The sequence below is a fragment of the Motacilla alba genome, chromosome 5 (genome assembly GCF_015832195.1).
Source record: "Motacilla alba alba isolate MOTALB_02 chromosome 5, Motacilla_alba_V1.0_pri, whole genome shotgun sequence".
In the NCBI taxonomy this organism is placed as follows: Eukaryota; Metazoa; Chordata; class Aves; order Passeriformes; family Motacillidae; genus Motacilla; species Motacilla alba.
The window spans coordinates 59,635,335-59,656,325 of NC_052020.1; the positions used below are offsets into that span (position 1 = coordinate 59,635,335).

At 50.1% G+C, this 20,991-nt stretch overlaps 1 protein-coding gene across 1 annotated transcript in view; it reads left to right on the forward strand.

Moving 5' to 3' along the window:
- The first annotated feature begins 18,340 nt into the window (after positions 1–18,340).
- Positions 18,341–20,991, forward strand: part of DDHD1 (DDHD domain containing 1) — a 64,977-nt gene continuing 62,326 nt past the window's right edge. The window contains 5 exon segments of the mRNA XM_038138074.1: positions 18,341–18,579; positions 18,581–18,697; positions 18,699–18,788; positions 18,791–18,923; positions 18,926–19,150. Of these exon segments, the coding sequence (XP_037994002.1) occupies positions 18,469–18,579; positions 18,581–18,697; positions 18,699–18,788; positions 18,791–18,923; positions 18,926–19,150 (676 nt within the window). The 5' untranslated portion in view covers positions 18,341–18,468.

A 20,991-nucleotide genomic window follows, 5' to 3' on the forward strand; every position in this document is an offset into this window, starting at 1 on the left:
CTATCTGTGGTCATTGACCTTCAAGAAATTCCAATTCTTGCATTGAAATACGTCCACATGCCCTTTGCAGAGCAAGGATTCAGGTGCAATTCCAATTCCTCAGGACTACAATGGATTTACATTTTCAATGTATTTTATATTCAGTGTATTTTATTTTACATTTTCAATGTATTTTATGCTGTACATGATGTCTTTAGGATGGATTGCTTTAGGAAAAAACCTCCACAAAAAGAAGGGTTCTAATTGCTTGTATATTTATTTTCTTTCACTAAAGACTCAGACTCCTGCAGAGACAAAAGGCACATCTAAAAAGCTCAGATTTGTATGTGACACCCAGAAAAGTGACCATTTTTTCTAATTAGCCCTACTTCTACAATTTCTGTATGGGTTTCTAAAGGCTGTAATATTTCCTGTTTCATTGAAGCTTCATGGCATGAAAAAAATCAGCATTTTACCAACAGTGATGCAGGACTATCTTTCCATGAGCAGTTCTTTCTGCCAAAGGGCAGATGTGGAAATGAAAATGTGGAGATTGGATGGGAAAAAAAGCAGTGTCTCATCATCAGAAGAGAAGTTTGAAAAGCCTGCTTTTAATGACTCTTGTAAGGAGCCACAGGGGATAGGAAGTTTAAATCTCTGATCCCTCCATCACATCCTTTTGGACAATGTTGGATGTGCAGTGGCTGCAGATGGGTTCCAAATGCTTGGGGATGGTCTTGCTGCAGAAAAACTAGCAAACTCCAATACAAAAAAAAAGAAAAAAAAGAAATTAAATAAAACAAAAATAAAACAAACTCCTATGGCAGTCATTTAAACAGTTGGCAGCTTTTTATCAATCACTATTTATCTACAATGGAAGTGCAGCCAGCTCAGCTGTACTGACACGTCTGAGCTTGCTTCTCATGGGGCATGGACACAATTCCAACCAAAACCAACCAAACCTCCAGCCTGAGCTGGTTGGAAGGTCTGTGCATGCATCTCCTGCCTCCCCAGCATTATTTCTCTCCTCCTGCTGAGAGGGGATAGGACCAGGCAGGAGCAGGGCTGCAGGAGACACGAGCCCTTTCCCTCAGCTCTTTCTTGCAGTGGTGTTTTCACCACGGTGACTTTTCCCTAATCCTTCTCTGAGAGGGGCCCTGAAGACAGATGTGAGAGAGGGAGCCGCTGTTATTTGGCTCGGGGATACCTTCTGATCTGGGTTTACATCCAGACTCTGTCAGAGCCCCATGTGCCCTCCCACAGACCATTGGATCATTCAGTGTTTCACTTTGCTCTCTGCCAAGATGTTTAACCACTTCCTTTTTCTTGATTTTTTTCAGTTTCTCCCTGGAGTTTGCACATTTTGGGGAGCAAACATGGTTGCACTTCTGTGTTTGGCCAGAGATTCTCTGTCTTGGTTAAGGCCTTTAAATCATACATAATCATATTTATTGAGAGCTATTAAAGCCTTCTGAACATTCCAGATATGTAATAATTTGAGCAGGTATATCTGGATCACCAGCTATGTTCTTGCCAAAGAAGGGGAAAGAATGATCTGAAATAAATAAACATCACCTGTACAAATCAAATTTGACACAAAAAGCTATTTCAGATCTTAAAGAAGAGTTAATCCGGGCTGAAATCAAGCCAGAAGGAAGCTGAATTTCCAAAATTTACTGCCTTGAGCCATCTTTGTGGTTGTGGTGGGTTGCTGTGGGGTTAAGGAGGAGGGGGCTGTATGGAGATGGTTTGGGTGATTTGTGCTGCTCTGCAGCATCAAGGGGCTTGTTTTCAGGGTTGCTGTGCTTGCTCTTTACACTTCCCTGTCCTTCTGGTCCCTGGCTCCAAGGATGGTCCCTGCCAGCTCTCAGGAGAGCCCTCCTTCCTCCAGGACCAGGGGCAGGGAAGGGCTGGGGGCATGTGGGGCAATCCTTCCTGCAGCAGGGGAGAGGGCTGGGTGCTTGTGGGGCAATCCTTCCAACCCTACCTGAAGCACTGGAGAGGGCTGGGTGCTTGTGGGGCAATCCTTCCAACCCTTCCTGCAGCAGGGGAGAGGGCTGGGTGCTTGTGGGGCAATCCTTCCTCCACCAGTTTCGTGCCTCCAGGGCACTGGATGGGGGAGGGCTGCAAAGGGCCAGCTCTGACTTTTGCAGTGGGTGTGGAGGGAAACCCACAGCAAGCATGGATGAAGGCAAAAGAAAAGGCCCCCATGTCACCTCCCATCCCTGGAAGTGTTCCAGGCCAGGTTGGATGGAGCTTGGAGCAGCCTGGGATAGTGGAAGGTGTCCCTGCCATGGCAGGAGGTGGAGCTGGATGGTTTTTAGGGTCCCTTCCAGCCCAAACCATTCTGTGGTTCTGTGATTTTGTAATTCTAGGATTCTGTGAGTCTCTCTTCAGGTTGCCTTAGGTATCAGCAGCTGAGTAAAATAAAATAAAGCAAGAGCACACAGAAGCTCCTGGAGAGGCTCCTGCTTCCCTGACTGAATCAAACCCTCAGAGAAGCTCACTGGTGGATCCACCTCAAGCCAAAGATCTTTCCACTCGAGCTCGATCAGCTGATTCATAACAGGCACAAGGAGCTTCTCCTGTCTGCTGTGAGCAAAATGTTTCAAACTGAGACAGTGGAGTGGCCCCAGAGGGGATGAGCTTCTTGTCAGAGGATGAGGCCACCCCCAAAACCAGGAGCAGCAGAGCTGTGGGGAGCATTTTGTTGATGATGAGCAGACACAGAGATGGTTTTTGTTCCCCAGTACATGCATGAGCTGACAAATCCACAGGCCACAAAGAGAGGAAAATCTGGATGTGAGGGAAAAGGAGGCAGCATGGCCCCTGGGGAAAGTCACAAGGCAGAGGGATGTTTTCCCTAAGCATAGTGTTTAGTTTGGATGAAATAAATGAGCTTGAGCAGACCAAGAAAATTAATTGTCAAAGGCCTTTTGCACCTGTGTTTGCCATGAAAAGACCAATAAAGGAGGAGAGGGATAATGTGTTTTGCAGTTTCCCTTGTGTAACTGACAGAGGGTCCATGGAATAAAGCCCAGATCCCTGCCTTTCCCCAGACAGTCCTTGCAATAGGCTCTCCCTTTCCTTCTACAGAAAGATTTGGTGAAAGCAAGGCAAAGTAAAGAGTAAAGATGAATAAAAATAGAAATCACTTCTTGATTTCAACTGTCATTTCTGATTTGGCTGCTGGGGAAACAGATCCTTTCCCCATCTTATCAGCAGCCCTGAAACCTGACATATTCTTGCTAGCTTTGGCCTCCTTCCTGGTGTATTGCTTTTCCAGCATCCACAACAGTACCAAGAGTTACAACAGTTGCAAAATGTGGATTCTTGGCTGGCTTTGCCTGGGCCTTAAAAAAAGGGAGAGAAGGGAAGCATATGGAATTGATGGAGAATTAAAAAAAAAAAAGCAGAAGACTTGTAGCAATTCCAGAATTTGAGAATGGTGGGGCTTAGAAGAGACCTTAAAGCCCATCGTGTTCCAACCCCCCACCATGGGCAGGGACACCTTCCACTAGCCCAGGTGGCTCTAATCCCCATCCAGCCTGGCCTTGGACACTTCCAGAGGCAGCCACAGCTGCTCTGGGCACCCTGTGCCAGGGCCTGCCCACCCTCACAGCCAGGAATTCCTTCCCAGTCTCCCATCCATCCCTGCCCTCTGGCAGTGGGAAGCCATTCCCTGTGTCTTGTCCCTCCATCCCTTGTCCCCAGTCCCTCTCCATGTCTCCTGGAATCCCTTGAGGCACTGGAAGAGGCTCTAAGATCTCGCTGGAAATTTCTCTTCACCAGGCTGATCAATCCCAGCTCTCCCAGCCTTTCCTTTGTGGGAGAGGTGCTCCATCCTATTGTATTTGGGTTGTCCCCAGACGTAGGAAGGAATGATGAATCTGACTCCATGTTCTTAGAAGGCTAATTTATTATTTTATACTATATTTTATTATATTACTATATTATATTAAAGAATACTATACTAAACTATACTAAAGAATACAAAAAGGATACAGACAGAAGGTTGAAAAGATAATAATGAAACTCGTGACTCTTTCCAGAGCCCCGACACAGCTGGCACTGATTGGCCAAAGAGTCAAAACAATTCACAGAAAACCAATGGAACAATCACCTGTGGGTGAACAATCTCCAAACACATTCCACATGTGAGCACAACACAGGAGAAGCAAATGAGATAAGAATTGTTTTCCTTTTTCTCTGAGGCTTCTCAGCTTCCCAGGAGAAAAATCCCGGGCGAAGGAATTTTTCAGAGAATGTGAATGTGACACCATCTCTTTGGCCCTCCTTGGTGGAGTCACTCCAAGATCTCCGTGTCCTTCCTGTGCTGGGGACCCCAGAGCTGGACACAGCACTGCCCATGAGGGGGGAAGGGCTCTCCTTGAGCAAGAGAAGTTGTGCCTCTCACTTTGAGCCCTGTTCAGGTCACAGAAAGTGCAGAACCTTTTGCTGGGTGACTCTTACTGGGCTCTGGCTCAGGCACGAGGCAGTGAAAGGTCAAATCTTCTCTCCACTTTCTTGAAGACCTGAACAGAAACTGATGGACACATAGCCCCTCTGCTCGGGGTTTTCTCTGCCCACAGAGCTCTACCTGCCCCAAATCCAGCTTGTCTGACTCTGCTTTTCCTCCCCAAGCCACAGCCTGTGACCCTGGCTGCCCACTCAGGCCAGGAGGGCTGGGAAAACACAGTGTAATTTTGGTTTTATTCTCTCCCCATCCAGAACTGCTGACTTAAAATCAGTGTGAAAAGAGAGCGAGGCACAGGACACCATGGCCTGATGTCCATTTTTAGTTCTTTCTTATAGAAAAACCACTTCTCTCCCTAAGTAAACTATAAAACAAACTATTTTAAAAGCAATAAACTGACTAGAAACTTTAAGTTTTGATTCTTTACATTGTCAGTAAAAATAAAAGGTTATAGAGAGAAAAAAAGGTGTTCTAAAGAGTTTGTTTTAATTCCTATTACTCCTTTCTTGTAGTTACTGTTAATAAAGTTTTCTTTACACCCTTTTAAAATTTTAAACCTACTTTACCTTTCTCCTAATCCTATCTCACAGCAAGAAGTGAGTACACTAATAATTAACCAACACTAAACTCACCACACTAATTAGTGCATTAGCTAGAAAATCTAAAAAATTAATAAAATCTCTAATTAACAGATCAAAACCACTACACCTGGATAAGGATGTTCACTTCACTAAACCTGTCATTGCTGGTGGTGCTCATCAGGCTGATGGCAGTGCTGTCACCAGCTCTGGATGTGGCACTGTGTCACCAGAACCTCCCTCCTGAAACACAAATCCCAGGTAACCACCCAGGGATAAAAGTCCCGTGGCACAAACACAGCCTGAGATCAGGGTGTGAGATCAGATGCAGTGAGAGTGACACCAGACACGTGCTCCTCCCTCACCCACCTGAAATTCCACACCTGCTCTGAGCCAATCTGAGAGGGCAGGTGCCTGTTTCCCTGAGCAAGCAGCTCTCTGGGGAGCAGGGAAATGCTCACGGTTTGCAGATCCACCCTGCTGTACAGACATGATCTAATTGCCCTGCGGGGAGAGGGCTGCTGTGACCTGGGACTTAAATAAACAACCAGCCTTTCCTTGGAAGCTTTTGGGATACTTTGGGGTATGATTCAACCCACTAAAGAAGGGAAAATACTCTGAAAGGTTTTGGTTACTGCATTTGTGCCAGCCCAGGGACAGATCCACAGGCCAGAAGCAGGAGGAACTCAGTCCTCTGAGTGGCCACACGTGTCCCCAACCCTGGCACTCAGACAGGAGGTGTTGGAAATATTCTTGTATGTCAGTATTAATTATATAAATGAGAAATTCTGGGACTGTACATGGATGGAAGTGAATGCAAGTTGATGGGAAGCAAAAGGTTTGTTTCATGGTGAGATGATTGTCTGCCTCTGCAAAGAAACAGGGAGGAAATCTCCTCAAGTGGCCTTTTCCACAATCCAGGTCCTTGGAAGTTTTCCACCACAGTCAGGTTTCCTACCAGAGTCATATTTTCTACACAGGAGGATTTTCCACCTCAGATGTTTGTTCTTTCTTTCTATTTTTTTTTTCCTTTTTGATCCCTCTGTACCACATGAGCACAGACTGCCCCAATTCAGCCCGTAGGACCTTGGAAAATGTGAAAGTTAAATAAGTTTAACTGGAAGGAGCTCACCTCTCTTGACTTCCCTTGCCAGGCTCTTCACTACTTGCTAAAATAGAACTTCCACTATAAATAGAAAGGAGATCTCCTGCCTGCCCCACTGTCTGACTGAAGGAGCACTTGGCCTTTAGTCCCTCTCAGTGCAGCTCAATCCACCTTCCAGCTCTGACATAAAAGAGGGGGCCTCCTAACAGGGGAAGAGGATTAATAAATTGGCACTGGAGGCAGAACAAAGCAGCTGGAATATTCATCAAAGAGCAAGACTGGAGTGTCCTGTAGGAGTTGGAGGCTTTTGATGGAGGCGTTTCCGTGGAACAAGTGAAATATTTATAGCTGCAATGTGGTCCCAGCCACCACCTGCCGGTCCAGCAGCTCAGGACAGATGACAGCAGGGTGGCTTTGGCCGCACAACCCCCCCTGCACAGTGGCACACAGGCAGCAAGGTCCCCCTCTAAAGCAGGAGTCACGAGGCCATTCCCCCGGGGCAGTGTGACAGTGTCAGATGATCCAGGGTCACTCACCTGCTGTCAGGTGACACCTCACAGAGACTGCAACGTCTTCATCTCTGCAGGACCGTGCAGGCTTAAAGGTCTTCTCAATCAGGGGTTATTTTTGTCGGTATTTAAGTGATACCTGGCCGTATGTGAGTATTTCCAGGGCTGGTCTCATGCTGGGAGACATTTCCCTCAGTGCCTCCATGGAGGATGGGATGATGAGCATTGCTACCATGCTTTCCTAGCACAGAGTGTGCCACGAGGGCTGGGTAATACATTTGACATCTCTTCTGATTCATTGTGCATAACAGTCATGGCTGGTTTGAGCCAGAAATACATCCAGGGCATTGGGATTGACAATAATAAACCTTTGGGAAGGGAAAGGATGAACCCCAGAGAGCAGGTGAATTTTTAACCCTGCTGAAATCAGTGGAAAGTCTCACACCAGGGGCAGCAAAGCCAGGATTTCACACATGGTCACGCTGACAGTGACCTCAAAGTCACTTTTAGTGCCAAGTGTTCCCAGGGTTCTGCAACTCCAGTACCACTTTGGGGTGTTAGTGTGAGACAAAGCATTCGTGTGTAACCTTCCAGGCCTTGTGACTCTGGTCCTGAGGGTATTAAAATGTCATTTTTCCTCATCTGTGATCCTCAGCTGTGAACTCTGGCACAGCCCCACACCCCTACAAAACCCTCCTCACCCTGTCCCTGTGTATTCCAACCCTGTTCCCCTCCTCACCCTGTCCCTGTGTATTCCAACCCTGTTCCAAGGCAATGAGGGAGGAATTTTCGTTTGTTCCTTTTTTTAATCTCTGTGTGCAGGAGCTTTTCACAACTTGTAACCATGTCTTGTTCTTGGCTTCTCAGCCACTCATCAGACAGAGGGTTTTGTGCACAATAAAAGGGGTTTTATTTTCCTTTATGGTGCTTCCAGCTCTTGCTCTGTGGGTTGTGTCCTTTCAGATGCCCAGCAAGCAACGTGTGTGGGAGAGACAGTGACCTCTTACTCTTTCCTTCAGCATCTACAGAAAGGAGCCAGCTTCCCATTTTCCCAAAGCTCTGGGATGGTCTCCTCTGGAGGATCTCAATGCTTTGTCTCCTGGCTTAGAGATTGGCACTGTGAAAATACAGAGCCTTTGATCCCAGTCTTGATCCCTTCAAGTCTACAGGCGACACTGACTGGAACGTTACACAACACCTCTCCCTTTGTCCCTAAAAAGCCTCTGTGTCACCTTCATTTATTGTTCTCGGACCTACAAAATTAATTATTTGCCCCCTTTGTGCCCAAACTCTCAGTATCTCCTCTGGAAATAAAAACAGCAAAAAGAAAAACAAAATGCAAAGAAATAAATTTACTCTCAGATTGTATTTTAAGGGCTTTGGCTAAAAGAAAGACCTGAAGAAAGTGAAGTTTTGAGGAATTTCTGCATCCTGTTTCAACTGGTTGAAAACACCAGAACCCCCTTGTCTTCATTGTTTTCATCAATCTATTCACCATCTCTAGCAAGGAAAATGAATCAATGATAAAAACCCCTCTAACACTGGCAACTGCCCCAGTCCCCAGGCCAAGAACAGGTGACAAAGCTCTCCTGGAAGAGCAGTTTGCAAAGAAGTGACATAGCTTAGGAGTGAGATGGCATCACCTAACCCTGCTCACAGAGCAGCTGTTGGCATGCTTGGACACAGGACACCTCAGTTCTCTGTGAGAAGTGGAGAGGTACCTGGGTCTGAAGGGTTTGAAGGGTTTGAAGGGCTTGAAGAACCTGAAGGGGGGGGGACCAGAGATGGACCAGGCTCTTCTCAGTGGTGCTGAACAGCAGGACAAGAGGCAACACCCAGAGAATGGAACACGAAAAATCTGAATATGAGGGAGAATTTTACTGTGCAGTGAGCCAGCTCTGAACAGGCTGCCCAGAAAGGCTCTGGAGTCTCCCTCACTGGAGATATCCAGGAGCCACCTGGACACAATCCTAAGAGGCTCTAGGGGCCCTGCTTGAGCAGGGGGCTGGGACCAGGTGATTTCCAGTCCAACCTGAACCATCTGGGATTCTGTGACCCCAGACATGCATCTGGATTGCAATCCCATTTACGGGAGAGGTGTTTTAACCACCTCTGTGAGCCTGCCTTGCAACCAACTTTTCTGTAGCAATCCTCAGAAAAATGCTCAAGGTGTCTTGGCTAGAAGATTGAGTGCAGCCCCACATTTGAAGCTTTTCTGCCTTTCACATCTTTGTCCCCTTCTTTCCAGGGGGACAATGCAGGGCCATGTTTTTTAGAAAAAGAGGGAGCAATAATTCATGTCCCACATCTCTCTCACAATATTATTTTCCAGGCTCACGCTCAGAAACTCTTCCTTTATCCCACCAACGTTGTCATGTTGGCCAGGTTACCTTACTCCAAGGACAAAATCCACAACCCTGGAGATGCAGGATGAGGTGAGGAGGAGCCTGGAGTGGTAGCTGAGCTCACAGCAGCAGCACATCTCCAGTTCCTTTGCCAGGAATCTCTTTGTGCCTGGCTCTCCATGAGCCTCACCTGCACAAAGGTGAACTCTTAACACCCGGATTTCTCCAGGTCAAAGCCTGAAAGGGTAAATATTTCTGTCAGGGATCGTTGCTTTCTTCCTTTGTTTGTCCTGGAACAATGGAAGGGGAAAAAGAAGGAAGAAAAAGGCTGCACAATTGAACAAAGCTGCATTGAGAGAGACAGGGTTTGATATCCCAGGAATGACCTTCTCCCTGCCTCCTAATCCTTGTCTTTTGGAGCAAGGGGGATATTCTGCTGCTGCTTGGAACTGGAGTAAAGGAATGTGGATCTGTGGCTTTGGAAGAACATTTCAGATCCAGCAAAAGGCACTTTGACCTTGGCATAAGAGCAGTGCCAATAGTGCTGGTGTTCAAGGAAAAAAACTTGTAAACAGGCAAGCCTCACATGTCTGGCAGCAGAGAAAACACTCACAAAGGGGATTTTTAAACCACTTGAACCGACATCCCTTCTAAACCAGCCACACAGTTAATGCTCCCTGTGCAGAAATTCTCACACTGTACACAAAGATTTTTTGGAACTCTGCTTAATTTGCTGAACAATATTTTAGCAGAGTCCAGTTACCAATACTCTCTGTATCCAAATATATTTGATTAGCTGTGAAACAAAACAAAACAAAAACAAAAGCAGAAGTGTTTGATAAATATTTCCTGCCTGTATTTGGGACAAAGTTGAATGCCATTTCCCTGTTATATAATGATGATGAAATGCTTCCTACCCAAGCAACTTTTAAAAAAAACATCAAAAGCACAACTAACATTTTGAAGCCAGCGAGTCTAGAGGACATGTGTGTCATCATTTGCAGAGCTGGCTCTTCAAATGCTGTTCTCACACCAGGTGGGAATGTGAGAGTTTATGAACAGCCCAGGAGAGCTTTTCCAAGAAGAAAAACAGCACTGAGTCAATATTTGAAGAGCGTGACTCAGGTAAGTCCACAAAGCTTCAGGCTGGCTCACCATCGCTGCCGGTGTGATGAAGTGGTTCGTAGCAGCTGAGAAGGAGATGGAGAGTGGGGATGTGATGGGACAGCAATCAGCAGCTCTCATAGCAAATGGCTCCTGTCACAGAGCAAACTTCATCTTGTTCTTTAATAAAATCACAAGCACAGTTGTTATCAGGAGTGGTGTTGGCTCAGTGCTGTGCAATACCCTGATTTGAGGGGGAAAAAAAAATCAATGTGAGTGCATAACAAATGGTTTAAAAATAGCTAATGGAAAGATCTTAAAGTGGCTTGGAAATAAAGGATTCATCAATGGATAAAGGCTGTTTCTAATGGACTCTTGCAAGCACTTTCCCTTGTGCCATTCATTGTGCTCTATGTAGGAACTGCAGGAAAATAGAAGATGTTCCCATCGTGAGAGAGTTTCCAAACTGTAAAAATTTCACTACTTAAAATTGCACTGCTCAGAGCAGTTCATTTGAAAACAAAGTGCTGAAAATGATGAGGAAAATTAGAAGAATGTGGTGAAATGAGTTCAGAGTCATGGAATCATTAAGTTTGGAAAAGACTCTGGCATCATAGAGTCCAACCATTCCCCCAGCACTGCCAAGGCCACCACTCGTGTCCCCAAGTGCCACATCCACATGGATTTTAAATCCCTCCAGGGAGGAGTCCATTTCTGGTACAGACTTTTTTTAAAAAGTAACATTAAAAAAATCAGTGGATGTTCAGAGATGATTTGCAGTGCATTACTTGTTCAGTTACACACATTCTCACTACTTTTCCTCTTGGACAAAGGGAGATCCTTAGGAGCTTCTCATGGATCTCCTTATCTCTTTCCCAGGAAATTCCCAACTGTATTAACTCTGCAGAGAGAAAACATTGATGAATAAAAATAAAGATGAAGACTAAGATAAAAATAACGATTAAGATAAAGATAAGATAAAGATAAAATACATATAAACATAAATATAAAATTAAATATATACATATATATGATTATGAATATAAATATGAATATGTATATTGCTAAAATACAAATATATAGATATATAGGTACATATATTTGTATACATATAAATATAAATATAAATATAAATATAAATATAAATATAAATATAAATATAAATATAAATATAAATATAAAATATATGTTGGAGTCTTCTCTGAAGGTCTCATTATAAAAGGATTCCAGGATGCACCACTCTTTGTCTTAGGATAGACTATGCTGAGTTGGAAGGGACCTGTATGGAAATTCACAGAGCTCTATAAATGACTTTTCAAAATAAAGGCAACTTGGCTTTAAGACTTCCAGATTTATTCCACTCAAAGGAAAATTTCCCCTTCTGATGGTAAATAAAATTTATACTTCTGGTAATACTTCTGGTCTTATTTTTCATTTCATGTAACTCTGTGCTGATGGAACCTGAGTCCCCTGTCATGCCAGAAAGTTTCAAGCTCTTCCACATCTGTGAGCTCCGAGCTGCCAGAAGTAAAACTGGGGAAATAGTCCATTTTTGAGCTCAAATGAGAGAAGTCTGGGATTCCAAAATCATTCATACCAGCCCAATCCAGCCAAGACCTCCCAAAACCAAAGAGAAATCCATCAGAAATCCTTCAGGAGGGGCTCCAGGCTCTGAAGTTCCCTTAATTTTGCCTTTGATAAACTGGTTTTGAGGCCATGTGTCCCCATAGGTCTGCAAGGAAGAAAAGTCACATCACAACTCTCCCTGTTGTGGTCCACCATGATGATGATGATGAAGATGATGATGATGATGATGATGATGATGATTGTGAGGAACGTCTGGTGCTCAATTTAGTCTATGATTCTTCATCCTGGAGAAGAGAAGGCTCCAGGCAGAGCTCAGAGCCCCTGGTAGGGCCTGAAGGGGCTCCAGGAGAGCTGCAGAGGGACTGGGGACAAGGCCTGGAGGGACAGGACCCAGGGAATGGCTCCCAGTGCCAGAGGGCAGGGATGGATGGGAGATTGGGAATTGGGAATTCCTGGCTTGGAGGGTGGTGAGGCCCTGGCACAGGGTGCCCAGAGAGGCTGTGACTGCCCCTGGATCCCTGGCAGTGCCCAAGGCCAGGCTGGACAGGGCTTGGAGCAGCCTGGGACAGTGGAAGGTGTCCCTGCCCATGGCAGGGGTGGAACAAAATGATCTTGAATTTCCCTGCCAACCCAAACCATTCCATGATCTGAAAGAATACATAAGACAGGTAAAGAACATTTGGAGTGCCCCTTGTTCATTTGGAAAATCTTCCCCTGATCTCAGACAAGGAGAAAAAGGAAGGAGAATGTGAGTAGGATGACATGAAGGGTGAAACACTTATCAGAGGGGAAAAGATGTTGAAATCACACTGGCATTGATGGAAATGGGGATAAAAAATGAAAATCCCACAATCTGTTGTCTTCAAATCAATCCACAACGTAATGAAACATTCCCTTCTTCTTCCCCACTGTGGAGAAAAATCTGGGACAAGGCTTCAGGGTGAGGTTACCTCGTGCAGCTCATTAGAAATGCAAAAGATAAGTTAAACAAACAGATCATGTCCCCGTTTCTAAAACAACGGGGCCAAACAGCCTGGCACAGCCTCCTCCCCTGGGTCCTGGCTTTTTCCTTGCTTGTCTCCTCTCTTTTCCCTCTTTCTCCATTTGGAAAGGTAGAAGAAGCATGCTCAGAGCTCCTTCAGTTGCATTCACAATGTTCTTGGAGCTTTTAGGGTTGGAAAGCGCTGCTGATGCATCCGAGGATCCGTGTGCAGCGTTTCAGCAGGATTTTAGTGACTCAGGGAAACACCACGCCAGCAGTGAACGTTTTTAAAAGCTTCACCTCCCCTTCCAGCCTGAACTCGGTCTGGCCTCTCTCTGGGTTTTAACACACTCCATTAACAGGATTCCCCAGCTGAAAGAGAGCGTAGGAGGTGGAGCACAAGCCTATTTTTGGACATCCAGCACCATGCAATGCACAGAAGTCCCCTTGTCTCTGCAGGCTGAGGATGGAGGCAAGCAGGATGTGTGGGAGAAGGGGGAATTAGGGAACAAATGCTCTGTACCCTGAGGTTTTTTTCCCCCCACAACTGACAGTGGGGCTGTGAGAGGGGTTTTGCTGAAAATTCAGAAGGAGAGTCACACACACAGACTTTGAGGGGTGAGGGCACAAGGATGTACAGGACACTCACACTCATTATCTGTCCTTTTTTTATGTCTTTTCCACCATAAGGCAGCACAGGGTCATTCACAGGCAGAGGTGAATTCCAGCCACCCCCTTTCCCCTGCTCTTGCCCTAGAAAAGGTGTGCAGGTGTGGGAAGGTGGAGCTGGGGGGACAATCAGCGCACAGCTACAGCCCCTGCCAGGCTGCTGGTCACAACAACCCCATGGACTGCTCCAGGATGGAAAAGTGTCCTCTGGAAAAGGATCTGGAGGGCAGAGAGCAGAGTGGCCACAGGAGCAGGGCAGTGACTGTCCCCTGTGCTGGCACTGCTGAGACACCTCCAGCCTTGGGGCAGTTTTGGGTCTCTTGGAAGAAGACATTGAGGGGGTGGATTGTGTTTGGAGAAGGGAATGGAGCTGGAGAAGGGTCTGGAACCCCAGGAGAAGGAGCTGGGAAAGGGGCTCAGCCTGGAGCAAAGGAGACTCAGGGGGGACCTTGTGGCTCTGCACAGCTCCTGCCAGGAGGGGACAGCCGGGGGGATCGGGCTCTGCTCCAGGGAACAGGGACAGGACAAGGGGAAACAGCCTCAAGTTGTGCCAGAGAGAGTTTAGGTTGGATATGAGGAAGAATTTCTTCACAGAAAGGCTTGTCAGGCATTGGAATGGCCTCTCCAGTGAGATGTTGGAGTCCCCATCCCCTAGAGATGTCCAAGGAAGGACCGGACGTGGCTCTGGGCTGGGTGACAAGGTGGGGACTCAATGGTCTTGGAGGTCTTTTCCATCCTAAATTGATCCCATGGTTCTGTAGGGTGTGTCTGGCTCGTGGGCACAGAGCAGCAGCCTGCCTGGCTGTGATGTGTGTACATGGGGACGTGTCACCCTCATATATTCTGAAAATCCCTTACTCAGGATTTTCTCCTGGGAAGCTGAGAAGCCTCAGAGAAAAAGGAAACCAATTCTTATCTCATTTGCTTCTCCTGTGTTTTGCTCATGTGGAATGTGTTTGGGGGATTGTTCACCCACAGGTGATTGTTCCATTGGTTTTTTGTGAATTCTTTTGGAATTAATGGTCAATTGGGGCCAAGCTGTTTCTGAAGAGAGAGTCACGAGTTTTCATTCTTGTCTTTTTAGCCTTCTGTAAGTATCCTTTCTGTATTCTTTAGTATAGTTTAGTACAGTATTCTTTTATATAATAGAGATCATAAAATAATAAGTTAGCCTTCTGAGAACAGGGAGTCAGATTCATCATTCCTTCCCTCGTTGGGGGTCCTGAAAATACCACAGGGACATTGTACACCCCGAGGGACACTGCACACCCAGGAGGGACAGAGGTTGCAGGTATCAGCTCCCTGCCCATCCAGATGTCCCACGACAGCAGTATCACTCTGCCCTCCTCCCTCCTGGGCATGTTGCAAAAAAGTGGGGGGTGTCTCATAAACAGGTGACCTCACCCCAGTAAGCCAGGGTGTGTTTTCTGGGAGCCTCTCCTTCCCACACCAACCCTCAGCCCACGGGAAAGGCTGCTGGGGGGGAGCTGGCACCCTGGAGCTGATCCATGGCTGCCCCTCGTCAGCTGTGGGGTGTGTGTTGGGGTGGGGAGCTGTCCCACACAGGTGTAAATCCTGGGAACCCTCCCTCATCCTTTAGGGCTGCCAGGTGTTTTATCACACAGATAAGCATTTCAACACCCTCTCCTGCTGATTACCAGCTGTGGATTGGGCTGGAAGCAACTTTCTTTCTCTCACACACACAAACAAGCACAGGTGAACCCCACCTTTTTCACTTTTGGGGGGCATAGCGAGAATTTGGAGGAGTAGGGTTTCTCTCACACCAGGGTGACTGCAGGTTGTTGACCCTGTGCCCCTGAGCAGGGTGACAGCAGGAGGAGTGCTGGGGTGTCAGGAACCCCACAAGGCAGCAGGATGGGTTTGAGGGGTACCAGGAACACTACACAGCAGCAGGATTAGTTTTGGGGGTGTCAGGAACCCTACAGGGCAGCAGGATGAGTTTTGGGTGTGTCAGGAACCCTACAGGGCAGCAGGATGAGTTTTGGGGCTATCAGGAACCCCACAAGGCAGCAGGGTGAGTTTTGGGGGTGCCAGGAACCCCACAAGGCAGCAGGGTGAGTTTTGAGGGTGTCAGGAACCCCATAAGGCAGCAGGATGAGTTTCAGGGGTATCAAGAACCCCACAAGGCAGCAGGATGAGTTTTGGGGGTGTCTCACCCCCCACCTCAATCCCCCGTGGGGCTGTAGGATGTGGTCCCACACACACAAGGGCACACTAAGTGCTTTAGGAGCATCTGTCACCTTCATGGGGACAGCCCCGAGTCTCGGTGTGGTTGGTCACATCACAGAGGGCCATGTCAGGAGCTGTGGGGCTGTTTTGGGGTACACACAGGCCTGCAGGGTGTGTGTCAGGGGGTGTCACCCGCTCTGAGGCCACAGGTGGTGTCCTGGGCTGCTGTGACACAGCCCCAGGCAGTGCTGCAGTGTCACAGGGTGTGTCACCCACACAGGGTTTCGGGCCATCAGCACGGCCATGAGGCAGCAGGGTGTGATTTCGGGGTGTCACACACACGGGGGGTGGTTTGGGGTCAGTCATGGAGCCACAACCCCATGGGCTGTGTCTGAGGGGGTCTCACACCGGACACGGCTGTGACTGAGGGTGTCACACACAGGGACAGGGACACAGGCTGTGACTGAGGGTGTCACACACACACAGGGACACAGGCTGTGATTGAGGGTGTCACACACAGGGACAGGGACACAGGCTGTGACTGAGGGTGTCACACACACACAGGGACACAGGCTGTGACTGAGGGTGTCACACAGGGACAAGGACACAGGCTGTGACTGAGGGTGTCACACAAACACAGGGACACAGGCTGTGACTGAGGGTGTCACAAACACAGGGACACAGGCTGTGACTGAGGGTGTCACACACAGGGACACGGCTGTGACTGAGGGTGTCACACAGGGACAAGGACACAGGCTGTGACTGAGGGTGTCACACACACACAGGGACACAGGCTGTGACTGAGGGTGTCACACAGGGACAAGGACACAGGCTGTGTCTGAGGGTGTCACACACACACAGGGACACGGGCTGTGATTGAGGGTGTCACACACACACAGGGACACAGGCGGTGTCTGAGGGTGTCACACACAGGGACAGGGACACAGGCTGTGACTGAGGGTGTCACACACACAGGGACACGGCTGTGACTGAGGGTGTCACACACACACACAAGAACACTGGCTGTGACTGAGGGTGTCACACAGTTTTACACTCTCTGAGCACGTCACAGTGTCACACGCCATGTCACACACAGGGTGTGACGTTCTGTGTCTGAAGATGTCACACATTCAGTGTGTGTCACACATTCATTTTGTTTGTGGGTGTCACACAGTGTTACACTCTGTGCCACACTGTCACACACTATGTCACACACTCCCAGTGTCACACTCAGTGTCACAGACCGTGTCACGTGCTATGTCACAGTGTCACATGGTGCCTCTGTCACACACAATGCCCCACACTGTCACACTGTCTCTGTCACTGTTTTACATGCTAACTCACACACTCTCAGTGTCACCTGCTGTGTGTGCCACACTCTCAGTGTCACACTGTCTCTGTCACATACAGTGTCACATGCTGTGACACACACTCTCAGTGTCACCTGCTGTCTCTGTCCCACACTCAGTGTCACACTCTCAGTGTCACACTCTCAGTGTCACACACTACATCCAATATTCTCAGTGTCACACGCTGTATCACACTCACAGTGTCACATGCTGTGTCACACACTCAGTGGCACACTGTGTCACATGGGCTCAGTGTCCCACACTAGGTCCCATATTCTCAGTGTCACTCACTGTCCATGTCACACACTCAGTGTCAAACTGTGTCACATGCTCAGTGTCACTCTGTCCCACACCCTCAGTGTCACCCACTGTCCATGTTACACACTCAGTGTCACTCTGTCCCACACCCTCAGTGTCACCCACTGTCCATGTTACACACTCAGTGTCACACTCTGTCCCACACTCTCAGTGTCCCACACTATGTCCCACTCACATTGTCCCACACTATATACCACACTCTCCGTGTCACCCACTGTGTCACACACTCAGTGTCACACTGTGTCACACACTCTCAGTGTCCCACACTCTCAGTGTGACCTCCTATTTGTGTCACACACTTAATGTCACATGCTGTCAGTGTCCCGCACTGTGTCCCACACTCTCAGTGTCACACACTATGTCCCACTCACACTGTCCCACACTCTTCGTGTCTCCTCCTGTCCGTGTCACACGCTCAGTGTCACACACTCAGGTCCCACACTGTCCCACACTCTCAGTGTCCCACATTGTGTCCCCACATTCTGTGTCACCTGCTGTCCATGGTCACTGTCAGTGTCCCACACTACGCCCCACACTCTCAGTGTCCACATTCTCAGTGTCACCCCACTGTCCTTGTCACACACTTAGTGTCCCACACTGTGTCCCACACTCTCAGTGTCACCCGCTATCCATGTCACTCTCAGTGTCCCACACTACACCCCACGCTCTCAGTGTCACTCGCTCTCAGTGTCACTCTTAATGTCCCACACACTCAGTGTCCACCCCTCTCCGTGTCACTCTCAGTGTCCCATACTCTCAGTGTCACCCGCTATCCATGTCACACACTCAGTGTCACCCACTCTCCGTGTCACTCTCAGTGTCCCACACTACACCCCACGCTCTCAGTGTCCCACACTCTCAGTGTCACCCGCTCTCCGTGTCACTCTCAGTGTCACCCGCTCTCCGTGTCACTCTCAGTGTCCCACACTCTCAGTGTCACCCGCTCCCCGTGTCACTCTCAGTGTCCCGCACTACCCCCCAGGCTCAGTGTCCCGCACAGTGTCCCCCGCTCCCGCTGTCCCCGCCGTGTCCCCGTTCCGTTCCGTTCCGTTCCGTGCTCGCGCCGCCGCCGCTCCGCCCCCGCCTGCGTCGCGCCGCGCGTGACGAAGCGGCGCCGCCCCCGCCCGCTCGGAGCCGGCGGCGGCTGCGGCAGCGCGGCCGGCCCGGGGCGGCGGAGCGGGAGCGGGAGGCGGGAGCGGAGCCGAGCGGGGCGGAGCGGGCGCGGGGGCGGGCGGGGCGAGGCCAGGCGGCCCCGCCGGGCAGGGCGCGCTGCGGCATGGATTACCCCGAGCCCGGCTCGCCGCAGGGCGCTCGCCACCTGCCCGGCCAAGCCGGCGGCTTCGGCAGCGGCGGCTACGAGCGCCGAGCCGCGGCGGAGGAGGAGGAAGCGGCGGAGGAGGAGGGAGGAGGCGGCTGCCCGCGCCCGCCCGCCCCGCCGCCCGCATTCGCTCCGCGCCGCGCTCTCCACCTCCTCCTCCGAGGGCGACCCCGAGCCGGCGGCCGCCGCCGCGGGAGCGCAGCCTCAGCGACGAGGCCGCCGCCGGAGACTTCGACTCGGCCGAGTCCGGCGCGTCGCTGCGGTACTCGACGGGCACGGGCGGCCGAGGGGCAGCGAGGGCGAGGGCGCGGGGCTGGGCAGCAGCGACAGCGGCGGCAGCGGCTTCTCGCTGGCGGCCACCGCGCTGCCCGAGAGGCGGCGGCCGGGCGGCGGCCGGCCCCGCTATGAGGTGGTGCGGAGCTGGGCGCCGAGGAGGTGCGCTGGTTCTACCGCGAGGACCGCAAGACCTGGAAGCCCTTCATCGGCTACGACTCGCTGCGCATCGAGCTGGCCTTCCGCGCCCTGGGCAGCGGCGGCGGCGGCGCGGGGGAGCCGGCGGCCGTGGAGCCGGTGTGCGTGCGGAGCGGGCTCTACGAGGTGGACGTGGCCAGCGCCGAGAGCTACCCCGTCTATTGGAACCGTGAGTGCCGCCGTGCCGCCGGGGGGAGGCAGAGGGGGGGTGGTCGCGGTGCCCCGTGGTCCCCAGGAGGGATTCTGGGCATTCCCCCGTGCGCTCGGAGCCGGCGCTGGGTGACCCCGCCGCGGGGACACGGCTGGGACACGGGTGGCCTTTGGTGCCCCTGCGCGCTCGCTGCCGGTTGTGTTCCTGTATAAGGGATTTAGGATGAGTTGTCCAGGGAGAGAGGACCCGCGGTGCCCATCTCCAGCTGGTGTCTGAGCGAGGAGGGAGTGGGAATTCCCTTCCGAGGCTCAGGGACACTTGTGAGGGAGAAGACTTGGGCGTCGCTGAGAGAGGGGACTCTGGGCCGTCCCCCTCCCCGAGGAGGAGCGGCGCCCCCACTCAGCGTGTCTGAGCACATCATCAGCCACCTCCAGCAGCACTTTCCCCTTCTTTCCCCTTCAGCATCTTTCCCCTTCTCGCCTCCTCCTGCACGCAAACATGAAGGACACGATCTGGGGCATGCATGCCTGGCACTCGGAAAAGGGAGCTCTGGGCATCTGCTCGTTCTTGGCATGTGTGGAAGAAAGTGGGAGGGCAGAGAACCTTCTCATGCTCTGCTTTTCTGAAGCTGAGGGGTGGGTATTTGCCTTCAGCACTCTCCCAGTCCCTCCCTGCAACCTCTCCTTCAGAAGGAGCAGAGTGAAACATCAGTTGTTTGTCCACTCCCTCCTCCCACAGACATGTCTTTGATCCTCATCTTCAGTGAGGAATGATGGAAGCAAGGTTGTCCATTTGTGACCCTTGTCCTCTCACAAGGGAAATGATGATCTTGTGCTTTCTGTTCATTTTTCAATCACCTGCCCTCTGGAAGGAGGCCATGAAGTGGGATTTCTCCTCCTTTCTCTTGGAGGAATTGGAACAGGCATCTCATACATACATAATCCTTAATTCCTACCCTTCCTACCCTGAAATTTGTTTTCACCTGCTCAACTTCAAAATGAGGTGGGAATAAACCCCCTGTGCCACCCTTCCCCTTGCATTTGTGTGTCCTTGTGGAGCAGCAGTGAAAGAGGGCCAGAGACCCCAGATCCCTGCAGTTTCCCCTGGTGGGAAGGGCTCAAGGGTCTTTGCTGGAAAGTGAACCCCTGCTTTCCTGAGGGTGACAAGCTGTGCTCACCTGCTGGTCCTGAGGATTTGCTTTCCAACTGCATTTCCTCAAGGACAAGGGAGATGTCGTGGAGTAGAGTGAGCTGCAGAGGAGCTGAGCAAGTCCTGGCATGGGCTTGGCGGAGGGGCAGGTGGATTTCTCTCAGCTTGAGGCTCAGGTGAGGTCTCAGGGCAACAGCAGAGCTGTTTCAGAGATGAAAACCAGGGCTTCTGTTGTTTTCCCTCTTTATTTATCAGCCTCTACAGGAGGAGGTCCATAAATGACAATACAGTTTACTTGTGGGACAAATCGTTTTTCAAATCATCACCCCAGCAGACAGACACTGAGCCCCAGGAGCGAGCAGAGCTCTCAGCCCACACAAGTTCTGAGCTAGAGGAGCCTGGGCACACACAGCTTCTTGAGCAGAAACTGGAGCTGCTTCTCCCTGTCACCTCGCTGAAGCCCCTTGCTGTTGGCACTGGGTGCAGCTGCCAACATGGTTCCTGGGGAGGAGAAGATGCAGGACAGCCAGGGGAGAGGAAACTTGCTGCCATCCCTGTAGCTGTGCCATGGGGAGAGAGGGGAAGGAGTGAGCAGAGCTGTCAGGTGAGGCAGGATTGCTCCTGGTAATGGGAGCAGGAGGCTGCACTCGTCAGCAGCTTAAAGGTTTAATTTCTTGACACCGTGCCTTGTCCATTTTGGAAGCTGATTC